We start from the raw sequence: 20,473 nt of genomic DNA, 5'->3' as shown, positions 1-20,473 counted from the left end.
AAAATTTAGCCTTCGCTGGCTAAGCATAAAAACTATGACTGCAGGATGAATATTTTGTCTTTTTGCTTTTGCAGCTCTGGTTATAGACCATTTTGCAAGATGTAAACAACACTGGTCCAGAAACACTTCCTGTTTCAGTTTGTAACTGTTTTCTTTATTTCACATGTAAAGAAAACATCTTAAAGATGTTTGTTTAACTTTTTGATTCAGTTTTATATGTCCTGTTGGTTGTATTTTATCCCAGCTTTTATGTAGTGTTAAAAAACTGAAACAGGAAGTGCTTCTGGACCAGTGTTGTTTACATCTTGCAAAATGGTCTTAAGTGAATCAATGTCACATATTAACAGTAACATATTAACATACAGTTTCAACTCTCTATTCTGATTGGATATTGTCTTTGAAGCCATAAACAGCTGATACACTGACGAGATACCCTGGTAATTTTAGCGATGACCCTGCTGTAATTTGAACATTTTCAAGGCAACATTGTTTTATAGCTTACAAATCTTGTTATTGTCAGTATAGTTAATGTTTTGCCCCAGTGTTTAAACTGGTACTCTTAGTATATGTCATATATCCCTTGATCTGATACCCACAGGGCTCCTACCCCATCATTATTCCTCAGTTACTGGCACAAAACTGGCTCTGCTCTATTCTGACTTTCTAGCCAAGAAAGCGTCAGAGCAAATTCAGCTTTGCCTCTCAGGCTGCAATCTGACATCGGTTTACTTTTGTTCTTGAAAGAGTACGAGTTTCATCCAGAATGACGCTTGACTTGTATGGGGCAAGAGGACTCTTGAGTAAATTTGCACATATGAGGAAGGGGGGAGGGGAGGGGGGCAGATTTCGTTCCACAGTTTGATTAAATTTCACATGTGGGACCTCCCAGAAAACGCTCCACATTAGTTTATAGAAAATGAGCATCATTTTACCGGGACAGTAAGGGCCTTTTACCTGCATGTCATAAAGGTTAACATGAACACTTGTTATAAAAATATTCTGAAAAATGGAGCTTTAAACACAGGTTTATTTTCTTAAGGCAGCAGTGCTGTTGCCTGTAGGGCCAATTGACCCGTGCTGCTCTGTGGCAGTGCACTACTGACTCTTTGAACTTGTCGTGTTGTTCAGAAAGTCCAGCTCCAGGGGCTGGTAAGGAAGTGAGGAGGGAGCTCTGGGGGAAATTGGCCTTTACCCAAGGGGGCCGAGTCTCCAGCCCCTGAGGTCCATGACACTACACAGCCACAATCTGGTTTTAAAACACACACCATACTGCTGGACTTAAACAGGAGGTGGTGTCTGGCCAGAACAGCAGCCCAGGTGAATGAAAGAAAGCACCTTTATAACAAGCTTTAAGGGTGAATATGACCAAACACCGAGCAAAAACACACGCCCATACTGGGGAATTCATAATTGTGTTTAATCTCCAGAATCAATTAAAGTTTATGCTATTTGTGGCATGCTGTCGATTAAAACAGAATCATCTGTCAGTTTATAAACCAATACATTTTGAGAGTAATGGACCTAATGGAAGTCTGTGGGTACAGGCGTCACTCTAGAATAAATATTAAAATATACTGTTAAAAACATTTCATATTTTTGAAAGAAGTCTCTTCTGTACACCAAGGCTGCATTTATCTAAGCCAAAAACAGTAAAAACAGGAATGTTGTAAAATATTATTACAATTGAAATTGAGAACAATTTTGACTGCTTAATATTTAAGGGTTATAACAACATGCCTTTAACACTACACTTCTGTGGCTATTTTCATGTTGAGGAAAGTTTAAACTATATCAGTTTTACTTTATTCGAAACTATTTTTCAAAATTTCTCTCAAAAATATTTATTTATTTTTTCAATATATAAAAAAACTTTAATAATAGCAAATTGCTATTAACATGGAGCAAACTTTTCACCACAGAAAAACAAACAAAACCTCAAAACCTTTTTGACTCGAAGGATACTGCATTCTCCAGTATCAACAATATTTGTAAAACGCCAAATTTCTCCATTTATGCCAAGATTATTGTGTATACCTGATGTAATTTTTAAAAAGCTTCTTGTTTTCCATTTCTTTATTGATACTTAATTAACATGGCAATTAATTTATATTAAAAAAATTAAATTTAGGCTTTTAGTCACATATAAACATTGATCAGTGAATATAAACTGAGAATGAACCTAATTGGTTCTTGCTGAAGCTCAAATGTGCTGCGTAAAATGAGAATGAACCTAATTGGTTCTTGCTGAAGCTCAAACATGCTGCGTAATACGAGAATGAACCTCATTGGTTCTTGCAAAAGCTCAAATGTGCTGCGTAACACGAGAATGAACCTCATTGGTTCTTGCAGAACCTCAAATGTGCTGTGTAACCTGAGAATGAACCTCATTGGTTCTTGCAGAAGCTCAAATGTGCTGCGTAACCTGAGAATGAACCCCATTGGTTGTCGCTGAAACTCAAATGTGCTGCGTAACCTGAGAATGAACCTCACTGGTTCTTGCAGAAGCTCAAATGTGCTGCGTAACATGAGAATGAACCTCATTGGTTCTTGCAGAAGCTCAAATGTGCTGCGTAACCTGAGAATGAACCTCACTGGTTCTTGCATAAGCTCAAATGTGCTGCGTAACATGAGAATGAACCTCATTGGTTCTTGCAGAAGCTCAAATGTGCTGCGTAACCTGAGAATGAACCTCATTGGTTGTCGCTGAAGCTCAAATGTGCTGCGTAACCTGAGAATGAACCTCATTGGTTGTCGCTGAAGCTCAAATGTGCTGCGTAACCTGAGAATGAACCTCATTGGTTGTCGCTGAAGCTCAAATGTGCTGCGTAACCTGAGAATGAACCTCATTGGTTCTCGCTGAAGCTCAAATGTCAAGTCAAGTCACATTTATTTATATAGCACTTTTCACAATACAGATTGTATCAAAGCAGCTTCACAGTGATAAATGTGCTGTATAACACGAGAATGAACCTCATTGGTTCTTGCAGAACCTCAAATGTGCTGTGTAACCTGAGAATGAACCTCATTGGTTCTTGCACAAGCTCAAATGTGCTGCGTAACCTGAGAATGAACCCCATTGGTTGTCGCTGAAGCTCAAATGTGCTGCGTAACATGAGAATGAACCTCATTGGTTGTCGCTGAAGCTCAAATGTGCTGCGTAACCTGAGAATGAACCTCATTGGTTGTCGCTGAAGCTCAAATGTGCTGCGTAACCTGAGAATGAACCTCATTGGTTGTCGCTGAAGCTCAAATGTGCTGCGTAACCTGAGAATGAACCTCATTGGTTCTCGCTGAAGCTCAAATGTCAAGTCAAGTCACATTTATTTATATAGCACTTTTCACAATACAGATTGTATCAAAGCAGCTTCACAGTGATAAATGTGCTGTATAACACGAGAATGAACCTCATTGGTTCTTGCAGAACCTCAAATGTGCTGTGTAACCTGAGAATGAACCTCATTGGTTCTTGCACAAGCTCAAATGTGCTGCGTAACCTGAGAATGAACCCCATTGGTTGTCGCTGAAGCTCAAATGTGCTGTATAACACGAGAATGAACCTCATTGGTTGTCGCTGAAGCTCAAATGTGCTGCGTAACCTGAGAATGAACCTCATTGGTTCTCGCTGAAGCTCAAATGTCAAGTCAAGTCACATTTATTTATATAGCACTTTTCACAATGCAGATTGTATCAAAGCAGCTTCACAGTGATAAATGTGCTGTATAACACGAGAATGAACCTCATTGGTTCTTGCAGAAGCTCAAATGTGCTGCGTAACCCGAGAATGAACCTCATTGGTTCTTGCAGAACCTCAAATGTGCTGTGTAACCTGAGAATGAACCTCATTGGTTCTTGCAGAAGCTCAAATGTGCTGCGTAACCTGAGAATGAACCCCATTGGTTGTCGCTGAAGCTCAAATGTGCTGCGTAACATGAGAATGAACCTCATTGGTTCTTGCAGAAGCTCAAATGTGCTGCGTAACCTGAGAATGAACCTCATTGGTTGTCGCTGAAGCTCAAATGTGCTGCGTAACCTGAGAATGAACCTCATTGGTTGTCGCTGAAGCTCAAATGTGCTGCGTAACCTGAGAATGAACCTCATTGGTTCTCGCTGAAGCTCAAATGTCAAGTCAAGTCACATTTATTTATATAGCACTTTTCACAATGCAGATTGTATCAAAGCAGCTTCACAGTGATAAATGTGCTGTATAACACGAGAATGAACCTCATTGGTTCTTGCAGAAGCTCAAATGTGCTGCGTAACCTGAGAATGAACCTCATTGGTTCTTGCAGAAGCTCAAATGTGCTGCGTAACCTGAGAATGAACCTCATTGGTTCTCGCTGAAGCTCAAATGTGCTGGGTAACACGAGAATGAACCTCATTGGTTCTTGCAGAAGCTCAAATGTGCTGCGTAACCTGAGAATGAACCCCATTGGTTCTTGCAGAAGATCATACGTTGTGCGTAACACGAGAATGAACCTCACTGGTTCTTCCTGAAGCTCAAACATGCTGCGTAACACGAGAATGAACCTTATTGGTTCTCGAATGTCAAGCAAGCATACTTGAGCTGATGTGTTTGTTGATGACATTTTTTATTGAATAAAAGCCTAAATTAAATCTGTTCATCATATAAAGTGATCATGACTTCAGAAAATCTCTTTATGAACTTTTTGAAGCGACAATGTGGTAGTTGTGTGGATTGTCAATGGAGGGAGTGAAATCTCAGATTTCATTAAAATGTCTTCATTTGTGTTCTGAAGATGAATGAAAATCTTTGACATAAGGATGAATAAATAATGACAGAATTTTAATTTTTTTGTTAACAAACCTTTTAAGTTGTACTGAACCCAGCACATTCTTAACAGTCAAATCTATATAAAGTAAAAAGAAACCTGCCAAGCCAAGTTTAAATTAAATCTTTTTTAATTCGATAACATGTTTCGAGTGCACAAAATTTATTAACATTTCTACACAATACGTTAGGATAACAGCACAACCACTGGCACACTGGTCAGGAGCATAGAGAACTTGATATTTATAGGACAGCGATTGGCCCTTTTTTACCAGTTCCAGAAGAACAAGCGGCTGCCATGCTTGGATGGCTGTAGCTCAGCCTCAATGGGAGTGTTGGGCTCAGGTCTTGGTCTTGAATGGTAGGGGTTTTCAGGCAAGGGTCGAGAGGTTGCCACCTTGGTCACCTGTGGGAGAGATCAAAGTTGTGAAGTACAGAATATGGAGGAAGACCAAAACGACATGGAAACCACTTCTAATACAGGTTTTAAATTACAAAGCAATGAATATTTTGACCAACTTTGGACAGATCTCCGAGGTCAGGCCTCTCCCAGCCCAGCTTCTCCAACACACAGCTGTCAAACTCCTTCTGCTGCTTACGGCAGTGGCGCAGCTCAGCCAGGTTAGAATAATCCAGGCAGGTCCAGTACTCTGTGAAGGACTCTGCACAGTTTCCCTTTATCTGCCTGTAGACCAAACAATATGTGATTCTAAAAAATGCAAATAGTGGGGTTTACAACCGTTGTCCTAACCAGCAACGACGACACACAACACTCAATTTCTGTCCATGTTGAAAGACAAAAATGCAGAAGGACATATTAAAATAAAAGCCAAACTGAGTAGTGCAGCCAGTTCTCTCTATCTGTTCTTTAACACAAGTTACACCTGGGAAACCATAATACCTTTTATTTTCATGGCATTCAGGAAACATCTCCAGGTAGCACATTTTTTATGCTTGTCCTTGTAAAATATCCAATGACTCCTGAATAACCTTTTTTGTAAATGTTTCAAATTTAAGAAAAACATGGACAGAGCTTTGGTTCAATGACATTTCAGGAATGAAGGATGCTGCCCAACGTAATGTCACAGAACAGAAACCAAGCTACTTTATAAACTTTGGCATTGGTTGTCGCTTCTTGTGTCGCACCTTGTAATTTGGCAGGTCAATACAAAGACCTGACCTGCAAAGTCAGATGTCCAACTTATAAATTTATTTTGATTCATTTACCTTGAATATGTTGATATCATGGGAATAAATCTCATCCCCATGATAATATTTCTGAATTTTAGACTACAGTAATACACCCTTTGCTAAGAGTTTAATTGACATGCGATCTGATCCAAATCCAAAGCCCAAGTGCTAAGTTTTTCTCTTTGAAAAATATCTGAAAATATGGGGTCTTCTTATATTCAAGGTGTAGATATTTACATGTCAATAATACACCCGAAACAATAGGGAGTGGCAAATACCTGTAAAACGAGTGTTTCCCCCTGGACGGAAGCGGCCCGCCCCTGTAAACTCCCGGTTTATGGTGCCAGGGGATGCAAACTTTAAGCTAATGGTGATAAATGTCATCAACCAAATCTCATTAAGCAGTCAAGAAGAAATACGGTGTGTCAGAGAGTAATGTTAGAACATGGTAAGCCCAAAAAGACTGTCTTACCGCTGTATAAAAAGCGGCAGCTTTGAAGAAATTGAAGGGCAGGTGTTGTCAGTAAGTAGTTGAAAAAAGAAATGAGGGGCTTCCCATAACCAGGGCCGTCATCCAGCTGAAGGCACTGGGTATCGCCAAAGTGCTTAACGTAACTTAACCCACCGGCGAAGGAAAAGGACCTAATTTCCTATTCCAGCGACATACTGAGGCATTGGCCTGTCAATTTCTTTGAAGCAGCCGCTTTGATCCGTTTAAGAATGATGAGGTGTAATGGATTAGCGAATGTAAAAATGTGAGGATCCAAGCATTTCCCTTTATAATTGTTGAACAGCTTCTTAAACACATCTGATTGGCCATTGTGTTCACACGCTCAACATACTTATTGGGTACAATGATCAACAATGACATCTTTGACACTCTTCAAAGAAAGCTTACACAGATACACATGGGAGCGTTTAAAGCCGATTAGAAGTCGAAGTACAGTTTTGACAACTCTAATAAATAATACTGAGAAATCTTATCAGAAGGAATTGGTCATTTGTACAAAAAAATAATAATAATAATAATAAAATAAACCCCAGGGTGTGTAAATTGCTTTACAATTACAATGTGCAGCTCATAATAAAACATTAACTATCTATAAGATTCAAAGCCAAATCAAGATAAACAAGTGAATGTGTTGAGTACCTGAAGAAGTTGACTGCACACTCATTGACTAACTTCCCTTCTTTCAGACACTTTCTGGGGTCCTTCTCCTCCCAGCGGCACAGCATGAACTCTTTGTTGGGCTTGTCACATTGAGAGCCATAGTGATGAGCAGCAGCCTTCAGTACAGCTGATGATACATTGACCTGCAGAGAAAACAGCAAAGTCCTGAGAACATGCATGCATGATGTAGGAGAAAATTAACTATTTTGACATTAAGTGAACACATTATTTCCCCCAATAAAAATAATATGTATGACATTAAAAATATCCTGTATACTAATACAAAATGTCAGGTAGCCAGTCTTGTAATTGAATTGGATATTAATAAGCGGATAGAGACAAAACAATAGAGATTACAAAGCACATACGAATCTATTCTATGGTTGTCTATAATAAGCCAGCTAAGAAAACGGTTTGTTACCCATTATAGTGTTACCCGGCCTTAATAATACATGGAAATATGAAGCCACTGGCACAACAATGACTAACATTAGCTAAGTTACACTGATACTGCTAAAAACAAGACCAATATGTAGTCAAAAAATCAGTTATTCAGTTCTTTCGAATGTATGCGTTCTTTTTTATCTTCACTAACAGGTACAATATGCTAGTTTAAACGAACTTAACAGGTTAAAGTTAGCAGTGCGTCTCCTGCAGCTTTAGGCTAACACCTGCATGTTTTTCATTCTTTCAGACGTACCTCTTCGACGTTCAGTTCCTGCAACGTCGGAAGCTCAACCACACCAGGCATGGTGCGAATTATACTGCACCAAAACTAATCAGAATGAGTTTGACAGTTCACCAACGTCCTCGTCTGAAACAAGACGAGGCCACACGAAGAAGGTCAGTTGTCTGCGCACGTGCGCATGCGCGAACAGTTACAGGCGCATTTAGATAACGTCATGCGTGTGGAAACTGGGACGCTGCATCCTGGCTCCAATCGCAACGCAAAGTTATGCCACTACTTTTCTGCAGATTTCAAAACCCTTTCCTAGTTATGAGATGATTAAATATAGTTTATTCTATCACTTTATTTATCCATGACAGTTACATCTGTTACAGAGTAGTCTTATTACCATTACAAGAAGAGTCTCGGTTGTGTTTCCATGGAAACAGTATAAACATGGAGTTCATGGGTAGCAGTTATGATGGAGATTACAAAAATGGCAGGTAAATCAACTGAATTTGACGTTAATTTAATTAATTTTTTTCGCTATGTTAATGCCATATACGTGTGTTATGTCATATTTTATGCATGTGATGATGTGTCCAGATTCTGATTATGTGTTCATGAGCAAAGCCGTTCAAGTCATTAATAAATAAATAACAAATAAATGTAAATGTCATAAATGGTAGACCATTTTTTTTCAGGCACCTGGTATATTAAAATATTTTAAATGTTCAAAACAATATAAAGTAAAACTATTCCATATGATTGAATAAAATATATAAGAGAAAAGTCCAGGGATATTTTAGAACCACCATATAAAAAAAAAAAAAAAATTAAAAAAAATCACCATATTCTAAACGACTCATTATTTTCCTAGTACCAAAACAATAGTGTAATGATTTTCCTTTTTGAAATATGCTCATGCCAATTTTGCAGTACTCTTGAGATATTATAATAAAGATACAATAATATTGATACTAGGTAATAAGTGAGGCAAGCCATCTCATTTCCTCTCATCGTGTTGTCTTTATTAAAAGGATGGAGGGGATGGGCAGCTACAAAATCCCCACTAACACTAGATATGTCGGAGAGATGAAAGACGGCATGTTCCATGGAAAAGGAGTGCTGCATTTCCCCAATGGAAGCAAATATGAGGGAACATGGGAGAAAGGAATATCCAAACAGGTCTTTCTCTGCTCCTAATGTTATAAGTATGCCAACAGCCATACAGTATATTTGATATTTAACAAAATGTCAGACATATACAGCAAGTGGCAAATATTTTTATAAGAAAGAATATTTTTTACACTTTGCAATGTTAAAATAAATATATGCTAATATTAGAATATGCTAATACTCACAATCTCCGGCTCTGCAAGATTCGGAAGGGAATGATTCAGACTCCACTTGGCACAGCTACTAGAAGACGTACAACTGTCAGACAGGTTGCTCACGTCACATCTTCGTCATCAAGCTCAGTTTGAGCCTGCGCAACTTTCCTACTCTCACCTATGGTCATGAGCTTTGGGTCATGACTGAAAAGACAAGATCCCAGATACAGATACAGGCGGCCGAAATGAGCTTTCTCCGCAGGGTGGGTGGGCGATCCCTCAGAGATAGGGTGAGAAGCTCGGTCACTCGGGAGGAGCTCAGAGTAGAGCTGCTGCTCCTCCACATCGAGAGGGGTCAGCTGGGGTGGCTCGGGCATCTGTTACGGATGCCTCCTGGACGCCTTCCCGAGAGGGTGTTCCGGGCATGTTCCACTGGGAGTAGACCCCAGGGATGACCTAGGACACGCTGGAGGGACTATGTATCCCGGCTGGCCTTGGAACGCCTCGGTGTCCCCCGGGAAGAGCTGGAGGAAGTGTCTAGTGGAGAGGGAAGTCTGGGCATCTCTGCTTAGACTTCTGCCCCCGCAACCCAGCCCTCGATAAGCGGAAGATGGATGGATGGAAGCTGTGATTGTTTTGGTTCATGAGGAACTATAAAAGGTGGCTGCTGTTCGATTGCACTTCTCGATTCACAGCTCTGCAGAGCATGAAACGTGCCGATGGCGTGTGATGTGTGGTGTGCCAGCAGGTGCGCGGAGTTATGGAAATACATATGTTTACAGGCAGGTTGGACATTGTATTGTTGCATTTGGACCGAATCCAATGATTGGTCGAACATTTTATAATCCCACGCCTTCCACAGACGATATTTATTCTTATAAATACATTACGACCAATTAATTTGATTGTTCAGGAGGAGGATGTGAAGAGACTTTCAACCAGCATAACAAAAACCTTCCTTTACTTTGATATTTTGAAGTGTATCTTGAGTGTCCAAATACTTTATGTGAACTAGGCTAAATGTATTTGTTACACATATAGGGAAAATACACATTTTCTGATGGCCTGGAGTATAAAGAGACTGACTGGGATTACTGTGCTGGCACAGACAGGCAGTTCTACTCTGAGAGGTGTAATGGCCTCAAACCAGCAGGTATGGTCTGAAATTACTGGAATTTATGTGTGGGATCATTTAGAGACAAGCAGCATGATTCTCTAAAAATATAAGAAAGAAATCAAGTCTCACCATGTCTTTGAATAGGGGAATCCCAGTTAACTGATCGGGACCCCCCGCGGCTCATCCCTGATGGTTGCTATGACAGCGGTGATGGCTTTTATGATCCCAACACCAGGGTCGTCAAAGACTATGATGGCAATTTTCTCAGGAATGCAGGTAAGAGAAAGTGCCATTGCAAGTTTTAGTCTGTGAGTGTGTGTGTGTGTATGTCATACACAATTTCCTACACCGTGTTCCATGAAACCCACAAACTCTCAATATATTTCTTATAGAGCCAGACCGATATATCGACCGGCCGATATTATCAGCCGATAATAGGCATTTTCTAAAATATCGGTATCGGCAGTTATAATGGCCGTTAAATGAATATTTAAAAAATAAAATAAAAACAGACGAAACACGCTTTAATCATCTCTCCTTGGCCTGTTATATTAAAAATGTATGTTTTACAATTTGCAGTATGATGTTATCTATTCTTAAATTATGGCTCATCGTAGACTAGCTAACCACAAAGCTAGCTAATGTCACTATCATCAGTGGAAGACCGCTAACGTTAACATTAATGAGCTTGGAAACCACAATGAACTTTTTCTGCCTAAATAAAGTAATTATTACTGTATTTATAACTAGCATATCTCTAGTTACAGTCCCTGCATTGTAAAATGTAAGTTATACTTGCGAGGAGTGAACATTTAGACATAGAGAAAAGGTATCAAATGTATCTTGTGCAGAAAAGTTAGCTTTTCTTTTACACGTGTGTGAAATCCAACAATATTTAATTAAAAAAAAAAATATCGGCCGATATATCGGAATATCGGATTTTAAAACCCAAAAATATTTGTATCGGTATCGGCCTTCAAAATCCTTTATCGGTCGGGCTCTAATTTCTTAGTCATATCTTTTTCTCAGTCCATGATGTGAAGTAGTAAACATTTGCTTTTGGTCCTTCCACCTGGAACACATAAGACCACAAGCATTCGAGTGGCATAAATGGATTAGCTAAATGCATGTAGAAAGTGTATGGCTGAAGATTGAGCGGTGAGATTGTAAGATAACTCATCTGTAGGTCTTTTCTCTTAGCCAGACATGCCTCAGTTCTGTAGTCATTTGAATTGTTTTCAAGGAAAATGTAAAACACATTTTCCAGTGCCCAATGTGGGATCTCTGATTTGAGGTGAATTCATTATGTCAGCCTTACAGATAAGAGGCCAGAATCCCCCAAGCTGCGTCATTGATTAGACAAGGTTGTGGAATTAATAATCCCTATGTTTCCAGAATTATTTTATTGAATGTATGCATATGCATGTATATGCCTTAGGGAAGCTACAACCTACTTAGAATTTAATACAGTTTATCCCTTAAAAAAAAAAAAAAGAATTATCTAACGGTGAAGCTATTTGAAAGGGCAGTATTTTTTTCTTCAATGAAAAAGTTTTCCCACTTTTATTTATGCTATAAAATATTATGATTTATAAAGCTTCGAAAAAAGATTTCTTCAAAATCATCAGCTTTGACATCACAGGAATAAATGTCACTTTAAAATATATTTTAAAAGTTATTTAAAATGTTTATAATATTTCCACAATAGATACAATATTAATTTTGTATTAAAGTCCGAGTTAGGCGGGGCTAATTTGCATATTCATAGAACCAACTATACTAAATGAGGCAAGGGTGTATAGTTACATGAGTTGGTGAGACTTACACACAGTAACCCAGTGTCGACTTTGTCATTTATTTTTGCAGGTGCATGATACATTATTCTTTTTTATTGTGGAAAATATGATTATTACCATCAGTACCATATGGTGGAATCATATTCAATAAACGTAACCTATAATGGTATATTTGTTTGTGCAATGTCTATTGTAATGTGCACATAAAACCAAACCAGTCATGTGTGTTAATGTGCATTAACATAACCCGGAAGGATACAATCTTTAGCCAAATTAGCATGTCATGTTTTTCTGTAAATGACAATTTAAGATCTATGCATAGTTACATTAGCTAGTTTTACTTGGGTCAATCTGCAGTTATTATACCATTTTCCATATTCAGTTTATTTTTATTGAAGAAATTAGGTGCGCTGTTTTTAATTATTGGTCTACACATATGTCAGAATCACATCTTTGGCTGTTACACAACTTCCTAGTTCATATCCATTTATCTGTATTTACGTTGCTTAGGAATTATTTGGCAGCTGTGTTTTCCAGTATTGTGAGAGGCATAATTTGGTAAACACTGTCTTGAGCAAATACATGCAACACGATCTGCAGCCCCACCATTCGTCACAGTCTGATTGTGAGCTTGCATGTCTATTTCATACATCTACAGTTATATGAAGACAGACACATCCTGAACAGATGTCAGAAGAGTCACTTACGGAGAAACACACGTAGATTATCTTCTACTAATTCATTGGAAGCTATTTATTGATTTTGTTAGGAAACAGAGTCTGTGTGTGGTAAAAGAATAGTAGCAACATGGTGACGCAAACAAAATGAGTCTTTAGCAGTTTTTTCTTTCTCCCTAATGTGTCGCCATCAGGCCCACGCAGAGAACTCCCCAAAAAGCACTGCAGATTTATAATTATAACACCCATCATTCACAAAGTGGTATGGCCTATTCACACCATGAATGTTAACTACAAAGATAACTATAATGATAGCTATATTAGTGTCCACACCAGCAGATCATATCGTTCTGTTTATTCCAAGCGCTCACTTGAGTTTTCTCATCTGCCGCTTTAAATGTTTGAGTTCTTTAAAGCAGGATGGATTCTGATTGGCTGTCTATGTTTTTCAACGGTTGAAAAAAAATCTGAAAGTGATTCCAATGATTACCATTATAATTATAGTTGCGGTGTGGACAATTTTTAGAACTATACTGATATATTTACGTATATGTTCATATTGGACAGTTATTTGTGTTTCTACATATTAATACACATTTCCATGTGTCAGTCACTCCATGCCTCTATTCAGGGTTTGAAAACACACTGTCACTTCTGCGGCAGTGTGGTATATGTTCAGTTTTCAGATCAGATAATTTCCAGGCCTCTGGGATTACATCCTTACCACATGCGGCTGGAAAGTGAGAGCAAACATCAGAGACCGAGACTTACACAATAGAGCAGACCTGTCACATTAAACCACATCCTAGTTATGACTCCCAGAGCCAAAGCCCACCCGCTTCTACATGAGTCCACATCACAGACTTAGAAGCTTTCTGACCAAAGCCACTTACAATAAAGTGGATATATCATGTAAGTCATAATTACCAGTTGTGACTACTCAACCTATCAACTTCGGCTCAGTATTTTAAAGGATAGTCTTCTAAAGGTAAGATTTTATCCATAGGTGGAGGGTCAACCAACCCTGGAGTCGGCTAAGGCTAGATGCGCTTCCTCCTTAAGAACACATTTAAATAGAATGTCATGAAATAGTTTGAAGTTACGTGTTGCCTAGCAACAACCTACTCATCCCAGTATAAACACTCCAAATAAATTATTTGTTATTAAATTGGCTATGTTCGCAAACCACTATAATTTGAACAGAAAAGCATTGCCTTACCTACTGCAGCAAAACAAAAGTTGAATTCAAATTCTGAATGGATTACTTCTGGGACAGATTTAGGCTACTAAACAGTGTAAATTAGAGAACCCCATTACAAAAGAAAAACAAAAAAATCACAAATGGGAGTGGAAAGTTCTGCGCTTGATCTACTAACTATGTACTGCAAATTAAATAACACAGATGCAGCCGGATCATTTTCATAATGATCAATGCAATCTACCAGTTAGCTTCTGGTTTAAGACATGCTTTTTTTAGCTTTAAATAATGGCGCAAACACCAGTAAATTGACGACCGCAAACTTTAGCAAATCACCTTGCATGATTGCAGAGTTATTTTTTCTCTGCGTGTCTTTATTAAATCCTGACAGTAGTTTTTTAACGCCAAAAGAAGGTTTGCGCTAGCCCAGTAAATCTGGCCCATGACTTTGTTTGTTATAAGTTAACTTATAACAAAAGGATTTCCGAGTATCTGATTGGCCAATTGCTTTTAAGAAATCAACAGATTTTTTGTGATTGGCTATATTTCTCAAGGCTGCAAAACACATTGTAAACAGAAACCTTTGATACTCTCAAGAGCACAAACACCAAATCTTTTTCACCAATATGCTATTATTACAGAGAAAACTGATCCCAGACCAGCAGCTTTATACATGTATATATATATATATATATATATATATATATATATATATATATATAACCTAAGTATCGTTATATAATATGGAATAATGTGCATCCTATAGATTTATTTTCATCACCTGGAGGTGACTGTACATTTGTCAAAATGGGTGTGAAGACAGAATTTATTGCCAGTAGCTTCCCTCCAGGATGGAGGATCACAGAGGGCGCAGATGCTGAAGAGGCAAATGAAGAGGAACCACATTCCCTGTGGGAGGATGTTTTTGGGAGGAGAGGAAAGAGGGACAAGTCCAACTACAGCTGTGGGGCAGGGTAACAGTAGGATCCAGGAGGCAGGCATGATAGCGGGTGGCAATCCCAGACAGGAGCAGCCCAGGCTGGACAGGAAGGCCTGTGGAAATGCCCAGGCTGCAGGCCAACTCTGAAGCTGGTTGGAGAGCACGAGAAAAGCAGATGGGAGGAAGCCCAGAAGAATCTCAACACTGGTCATTTGAAGTCATGGAGGGTGGGTTATTGCAAGCAGTGGTTGTTGGCTTATCATGTAGGACTGCCCCTTGAGATGTTGCACAAGGCAGACTGAGTTGCCTCCATATGTCCTGTTCTGCCAACAACCAAGTTGACCAGCTTCTCCTCTTTGTCTTCAATCCAAGCAAGGCTTGGTAATTGTATACTCCAAGGAGAGTTTTAGCCATATGCTTGTCTTTTTCTTAAAAAAAGAACACTAAAAGTTAGTGGTATTTGCTCTTTTACTTTAAACCTCTAACCCCAAGTATTCAACATTTTCATTTAACCGTTTTCGCAGCAGGATCCATTCTGATTGGCTGTCAATGTTTTTAGCCTTCATCAGCTGGATAAAATCATTCTGAAAGTGATTCCAAAGATATCGTTTCTCTGTGCCGTTATCATATAGTTGTGGTGTGAACTCTGCTATTCTTTAATATTGAGAACAATTTTATGAACTATATCTTTATTGTTATACTTATCGTCCTTGGTGTGAACAGGCCTTTGCAATTTTCATCTGCATAAAGATGGGACCTAATCCATAGGGATCAGAACAGCACAGAGGGCTTTTGGGAAGTGGGACCAACTAGCAAGCAACCACCCAGAACAGCCTTGAATCACTGTGGCATCTTTTGGACAGGCAAGCACAACTCATGTTTGCTTCAGAAAATGTAAAAATAGTTTTAATTACAATATTGAAATAATTCCGAAAACACCAACAGTACTTGTCTCCTCAATAAGATTCTTGGAGGATAAGGTTTGCCTAAAAGAATGCCGTAAGAGCATGGTTGGTTCCAAGATGGTTCCTCTGTTTCCTTCCTGACTCTAAAGGCTTTGAAACATGAACGGGGGCGTCACTAAAGCCCCTGTCATTACACAGAACGCTTGTAATAGCCATTGCATAGCAGAGGTAGCAGGATTAGAGGCTTTAGGGACTATAGGGTTTCTATGTTGCAGTAAACCTGAAGCCAAGCAGGCAGTAGAAGGCAGGCGTTTGGTTTACGTTGGGACTGGAAATCCTGTTTACAACCAGCTTTAATAACACTGTGTGTAAATGAGCAAGGGGGTTGATACACTCCATTTCCAGTAATTACATTTGATTGACCTGTCAAGACATACTAATATATAGACCATATTTTACCATGTATCACCACACTTGTAGAAAACTATGTTACTTTTAGGACTATGAAAATAAACTTTGCAAAAGTGACTTGTAGTTTTCTACATGTGGTGATTGCCCATGTGGTGACTCCATCCTGGCTGGTTGCCAGGGGGTTGCTATAAGGATGATATTTTGCTATCATCAATATTCAATGTTTATTGTCTGCCAGGCTAAAATAAATATTTTGTTATCATATCCCTCACATGATAACAAGATTTTTTTTTTTTAAATGGCTTGATAGCAGACTGATCTCATGAAGTAGCGTGTGTATGACACTCCAATTCGTATTTCCATTTTTGGCTTGCTATCAAAACGCATAATCGCTTTTCAGCGTGTTTATGAACGCCATTGACTTAACGTTATTACTGTATATATGAATATATGACTTACCTCAACCCCGTCCCTAAACCTACCCGTCACTGGGGTTAATGGCATTTATGAGTGTTTCCCTACCATCCTAGGAAAAAAAAATATCACTCCCCAGATGTAGATCTACATTTTGCTTCGTTTCGCTCGGACTTTTGACGGCGTGTACTGACACGCGGAATCACTCAGACATTAATGGCGTAGATATACACGCGGATAGCTCAAAATGCGTAGAGATAACACGGCACTTGACTCGAAAGTGGCGTGTATGTTTACGCAAAAGTCATGATGTCATGTTGCAATATCTAAAGACAAGAATATTGTAGAAATTTGGGCGTGGATTCTTCTTTGATGTCTGGAGCAGGACAAGTTAAGTTCTGAATAGTTAGCATAACAGATTTAGAACAAACAACAATAAAATAGAAACAATAATAGTCATAATTCTTTGTTTAGCAAATATGTTGCTCTATCCTATTAATCATTTGGGAATTTGAGTGTGATAATGCTCTTTAAACAATACTACTATTGTCTTTTGTCTTACTTTAGCGTATGTTCCTAGGTAAGCCAAAACTTCACTTGAGCCAGAAGCTTTACTGCCATACGGTTGCAGTGGTTTCCTGCTTCTGTGATAATTGACAATCACATTTTAAAATCCACCGCTAATGAAAGCAGCCAAAGCCTGAGCCCATAGTAACTTTTTTTTTAGGTAACATCAAATCTTGTCATGAGATGATCATCCACCAGGTGGGAATATACACAGCTCCTCGAGCCTTGGAATAATCTCAGGCGATAATCAGAGATCCTAAATCCATTAATGAAAAGTGTGGCTCGTTTGGAAGGAAACACTTTTCCTTTTGGTTATATTTTAGGGATTAAAATAAACACCTCCTAACAAGGTACCATTACTGCTTCCTTACTGACTCCTGGGCTTTGATCATGGAATGTGTGTCATATTCATTAGACCACCTGTATGAAGGCTCGACATGAACATGTGGAAAGGAGGCTCAAATAAAGTGAGGAGGAAAATGTCATTTTGTGTTATGCGCAAAATACAGGCATGTAGCTAAAATAAATGTAAGAAAAAAAGGACATGTTGGGAAAGTAAAAAAAGCCACATGATTGTACTTTCCCATTTAAAATACAAAAATGAATTATACTACCACATAAACAAGAAAGACAAGGGCAAAAAAAGGAATACATTGATAAGGGGGAAAATCAGAATTAAAAAAGCCAAGAAAAAGAAACTAAACATTAGTAATGAAAACAAATAGATGGTTATATGGGTTACGGAAATTCAAGGAGATGAATTTCAGCAAAGTTTTAGGAAGTATGAGGGCTTAGACAGTTCTTTAAACAGTGTTCCCACAATGAATGTGCAATTGTGAATGACCTATGCTATGAATGAATTACTGTTCCAGTCATTTGTGGTTACTGGGCTTTTTTAATCATTTTATAGAGATTGCGCTCAAAAAGGCTACTCAGAAATATTTTATAGAACAAAAGCACATGAAAAAGAAAAACAATTGTAAAATGACCTGGTATTTTTTTCTATAAGGACTTACTGATTTTCTTTTTTATGGACGAGAGCGACTTGTGGCTGGTTTAAAGATAACACATTGTACAGCAGGAACAATATTTAAGCTTAAATAAATTTCGTTTCCAACTATTCATAGAGATGTAAGTAAGGTAGGCCACGGTAACATATATTATTATCGCTTTGCTTTGCTTTGTAAGCTTGGCGTCTAGGCTATGGACTGGCTACCTGTTACGCAGTTCAATTTGAAGCACTATTGTCATGTAAATCTCATGTCAAAAGTAACTATTTTCAAGCCCTCGACAACTATACGGAGGAGAATTTATTTGCAGTAGATTTGATGTGAGTGACACGTCTGCTCTGAAATGGGATTGTATTAGCCTATGAATTTAGCAAGTGAATGAATGCCAGACAAACAATAAGGACTGAGGTGCTAATTTCGTGCAAATATAACCGCGAGAACTCGGAGCATTTACCGAAATGTAATTGTAGACCGACCTTGTCCATCAGCCATTGGTTGAAGCGTCCACGGAGGTATTAATTGGTTTAAAATAGTGATGAAATGTTCCTCTCGAGTGTGACCTCCATGTGGAGAGCGTGAGGTGGGAGCGAGTGAATAAAGTGAGACGTTAGCATGCAGCTGTCGTAGAATGGACCGGTCGCGTGCTGGAAAAGTCTCAATTGCTGCGCGCGGGAACCAGGTAGAAGTGGCGGGAGGCGCGTGGAGAGGCCGTTTAGGACCATCGCGTGCAATTATCGACAATCAGAGGAGAGCTTAAGACCTGTTCTCAACAATGGGCCCAGTTCGCCACGTTCATGGGGGTGAGCGCTCAAGTGCGTGCAGCTGCGCGCTCACATTCAGCACCAGCAGCAGAACTACCGCAATTAACAACTCCTTTCAGTTTTAACCATTTAAAAAAGCAGTATATTATCCACTGTTTTTGCTTGTGGAATCATCTCTGGGAAGGGAATGAAAAAAGAGAGTGATTGATTGTCGCGTGAAGTAGGCTGCTGAGAGCGAATTTTCATAATTGTTGTCTTAATCCTGCACGTAAAAAATGTAAATTGCCTTTAACCGCATATGAATGAGTTTGACACATGCCTTTTGGAGCTCGATTTTTGACCAAACAATCAGAAAGAAAAAAACACACCACGTAGGCCTATTTCATTTCTACAAGTAGCCAATGCTAAGCGTATGCAGACTTATTATACATCTAGCCTTTTTTTTTTATATCAGAATGAGTGAAATATGTATTATCTGCCCTTGTAGATGACCAAGAACACGAGTGGATTGTGCGGACATGCAGGAAGAGCTGGGATGAGTTCATTGGCCCCTATCCAAGAAGCAGCACACTAGAGGAGAATTGAGAACACACACAGTTCATAATATGAATGTCATTTGAACATTAATGCAGCTTTGTTACATTCATTTGTTTATTTCTTCAAACCTGTTTTCCTTTTCAAAATGTAAAAAAAAAAAAAAAAATGAGTAAAAAAAATCAAATATTGATTATCACTATAATAACAACTGTTAAATTGCAATTCACAGACTTTATGTATCGATTAATGAATGCTTAATGGAAAAATAAAACATGAGTTTGCATTAAGTGATGAGCATATCTTATGTATATTAACAAATCAACTGTTTTTTTTACACAATTAGCATTATTGTTTAAAGTGTTTTGTACTTTTATGAGAAGTGAAAGGTCAAATCAGAAAAAAATATCTCAACTGAACAGCTACATAACAAACTAGTAAATAATTAAATCAGAAGAATATAATTAAGTGAGTTTAAGTTTTAAAGGCCATTCCATACAGCTTATTTTAAAGACAAAATCATGTTTGCTAAGATAATAGTGGGATTTGGGTGCAAACTCAATTAAGAAATGTTACATCATTGCTGTTTTCTGTCCAAGTAAATGATCACTTTAACATTCAACAGCTGTATACTTCTACTGACGTAAATGAGTCCTCGCTTGAGATAAATGAGATGCAAAGTTTTCTGCACTTAAGGAAGTGTGTGTGCTTGAGCACAGAGCACAGAGTAGATAGGTTAGTCAAAGATTATGTCTCAGTGTGTCTTTTGAAAGAGAACACGGGATATGCGAGTTGAATCCTGTGATGTGGCCTGACAGGGAATTCCTGTGTGTGATGCTGATGGAATCAGTGATGGAGTCATTACTGCACACACTGACCCGTGAAGGGTCTGCCAGCTCCTCCATCAGCCTGTGATTGCTTCCTGCTACACTCGTGCACACACACCGGCACATGCGTCTATATACCACAGTCAGAAATTAACCAGGGCCCA

General features: G+C 38.7%; 2 protein-coding genes across 2 annotated transcripts; one reads left to right on the top strand and one right to left on the bottom strand.

Annotated features, from left to right (window-relative positions):
* Positions 1–4,902: 4,902 nt before the first annotated feature.
* On the bottom strand, positions 4,903–8,102 carry ndufa8 (NADH:ubiquinone oxidoreductase subunit A8). The gene is made up of 4 exons (XM_039675531.2): positions 7,852–8,102; positions 7,131–7,294; positions 5,309–5,474; positions 4,903–5,195 (listed from the first exon to the last, which is right to left on the bottom strand). The coding sequence occupies exons 1-4, from the start codon at positions 7,900–7,902 to the stop codon at positions 5,058–5,060; spliced, it is 519 nt and encodes a 172-aa protein (XP_039531465.1). The 5' UTR covers positions 7,903–8,102; the 3' UTR covers positions 4,903–5,057.
* morn5 (MORN repeat containing 5) lies at positions 8,063–19,663 on the top strand. The gene is made up of 5 exons (XM_039675530.2): positions 8,063–8,321; positions 8,859–9,006; positions 10,194–10,305; positions 10,414–10,545; positions 19,436–19,663. The coding sequence occupies exons 1-5, from the start codon at positions 8,275–8,277 to the stop codon at positions 19,531–19,533; spliced, it is 537 nt and encodes a 178-aa protein (XP_039531464.1). The 5' UTR covers positions 8,063–8,274; the 3' UTR covers positions 19,534–19,663.
* The last annotated feature ends 810 nt before the right edge of the window (positions 19,664–20,473 follow it).

This window comes from Pimephales promelas, chromosome 23, assembly GCF_988280905.1.
Source record: "Pimephales promelas chromosome 23, fPimPro1.hap1.1, whole genome shotgun sequence".
NCBI lineage: Eukaryota > Metazoa > Chordata > Actinopteri > Cypriniformes > Leuciscidae > Pimephales > Pimephales promelas.
This window is presented reverse-complemented; position numbering and strand designations above follow the sequence as displayed.

What these genes read in the sequence shown, in the direction of transcription:
- ndufa8 (XM_039675531.2), bottom strand. Translation starts at nt 7,902, where the DNA reads ATGCCTGGTGTGGTTGAGCTTCCGACGTTGCAGGAACTGAACGTCGAA. An exon ending in TGTGCAGTCAACTTCTTCAG is followed by an intron (nt 5,475 to 7,130) that starts GTACTCAACACA and finishes TTTGGTCTACAG; the next exon opens with GCAGATAAAGGGAAACTGTG. An exon ending in ACCTCGGAGATCTGTCCAAA is followed by an intron (nt 5,196 to 5,308) that starts GTTGGTCAAAAT and finishes TCTCTCCCACAG; the next exon opens with GTGACCAAGGTGGCAACCTC.
- morn5 (XM_039675530.2), top strand. Translation starts at nt 8,275, where the DNA reads ATGGAGTTCATGGGTAGCAGTTATGATGGAGATTACAAAAATGGCAG. An exon ending in AGAAAGGAATATCCAAACAG is followed by an intron (nt 9,007 to 10,193) that starts GTCTTTCTCTGC and finishes TTACACATATAG; the next exon opens with GGAAAATACACATTTTCTGA. An exon ending in CAATTTTCTCAGGAATGCAG is followed by an intron (nt 10,546 to 19,435) that starts GTAAGAGAAAGT and finishes CTGCCCTTGTAG; the next exon opens with ATGACCAAGAACACGAGTGG.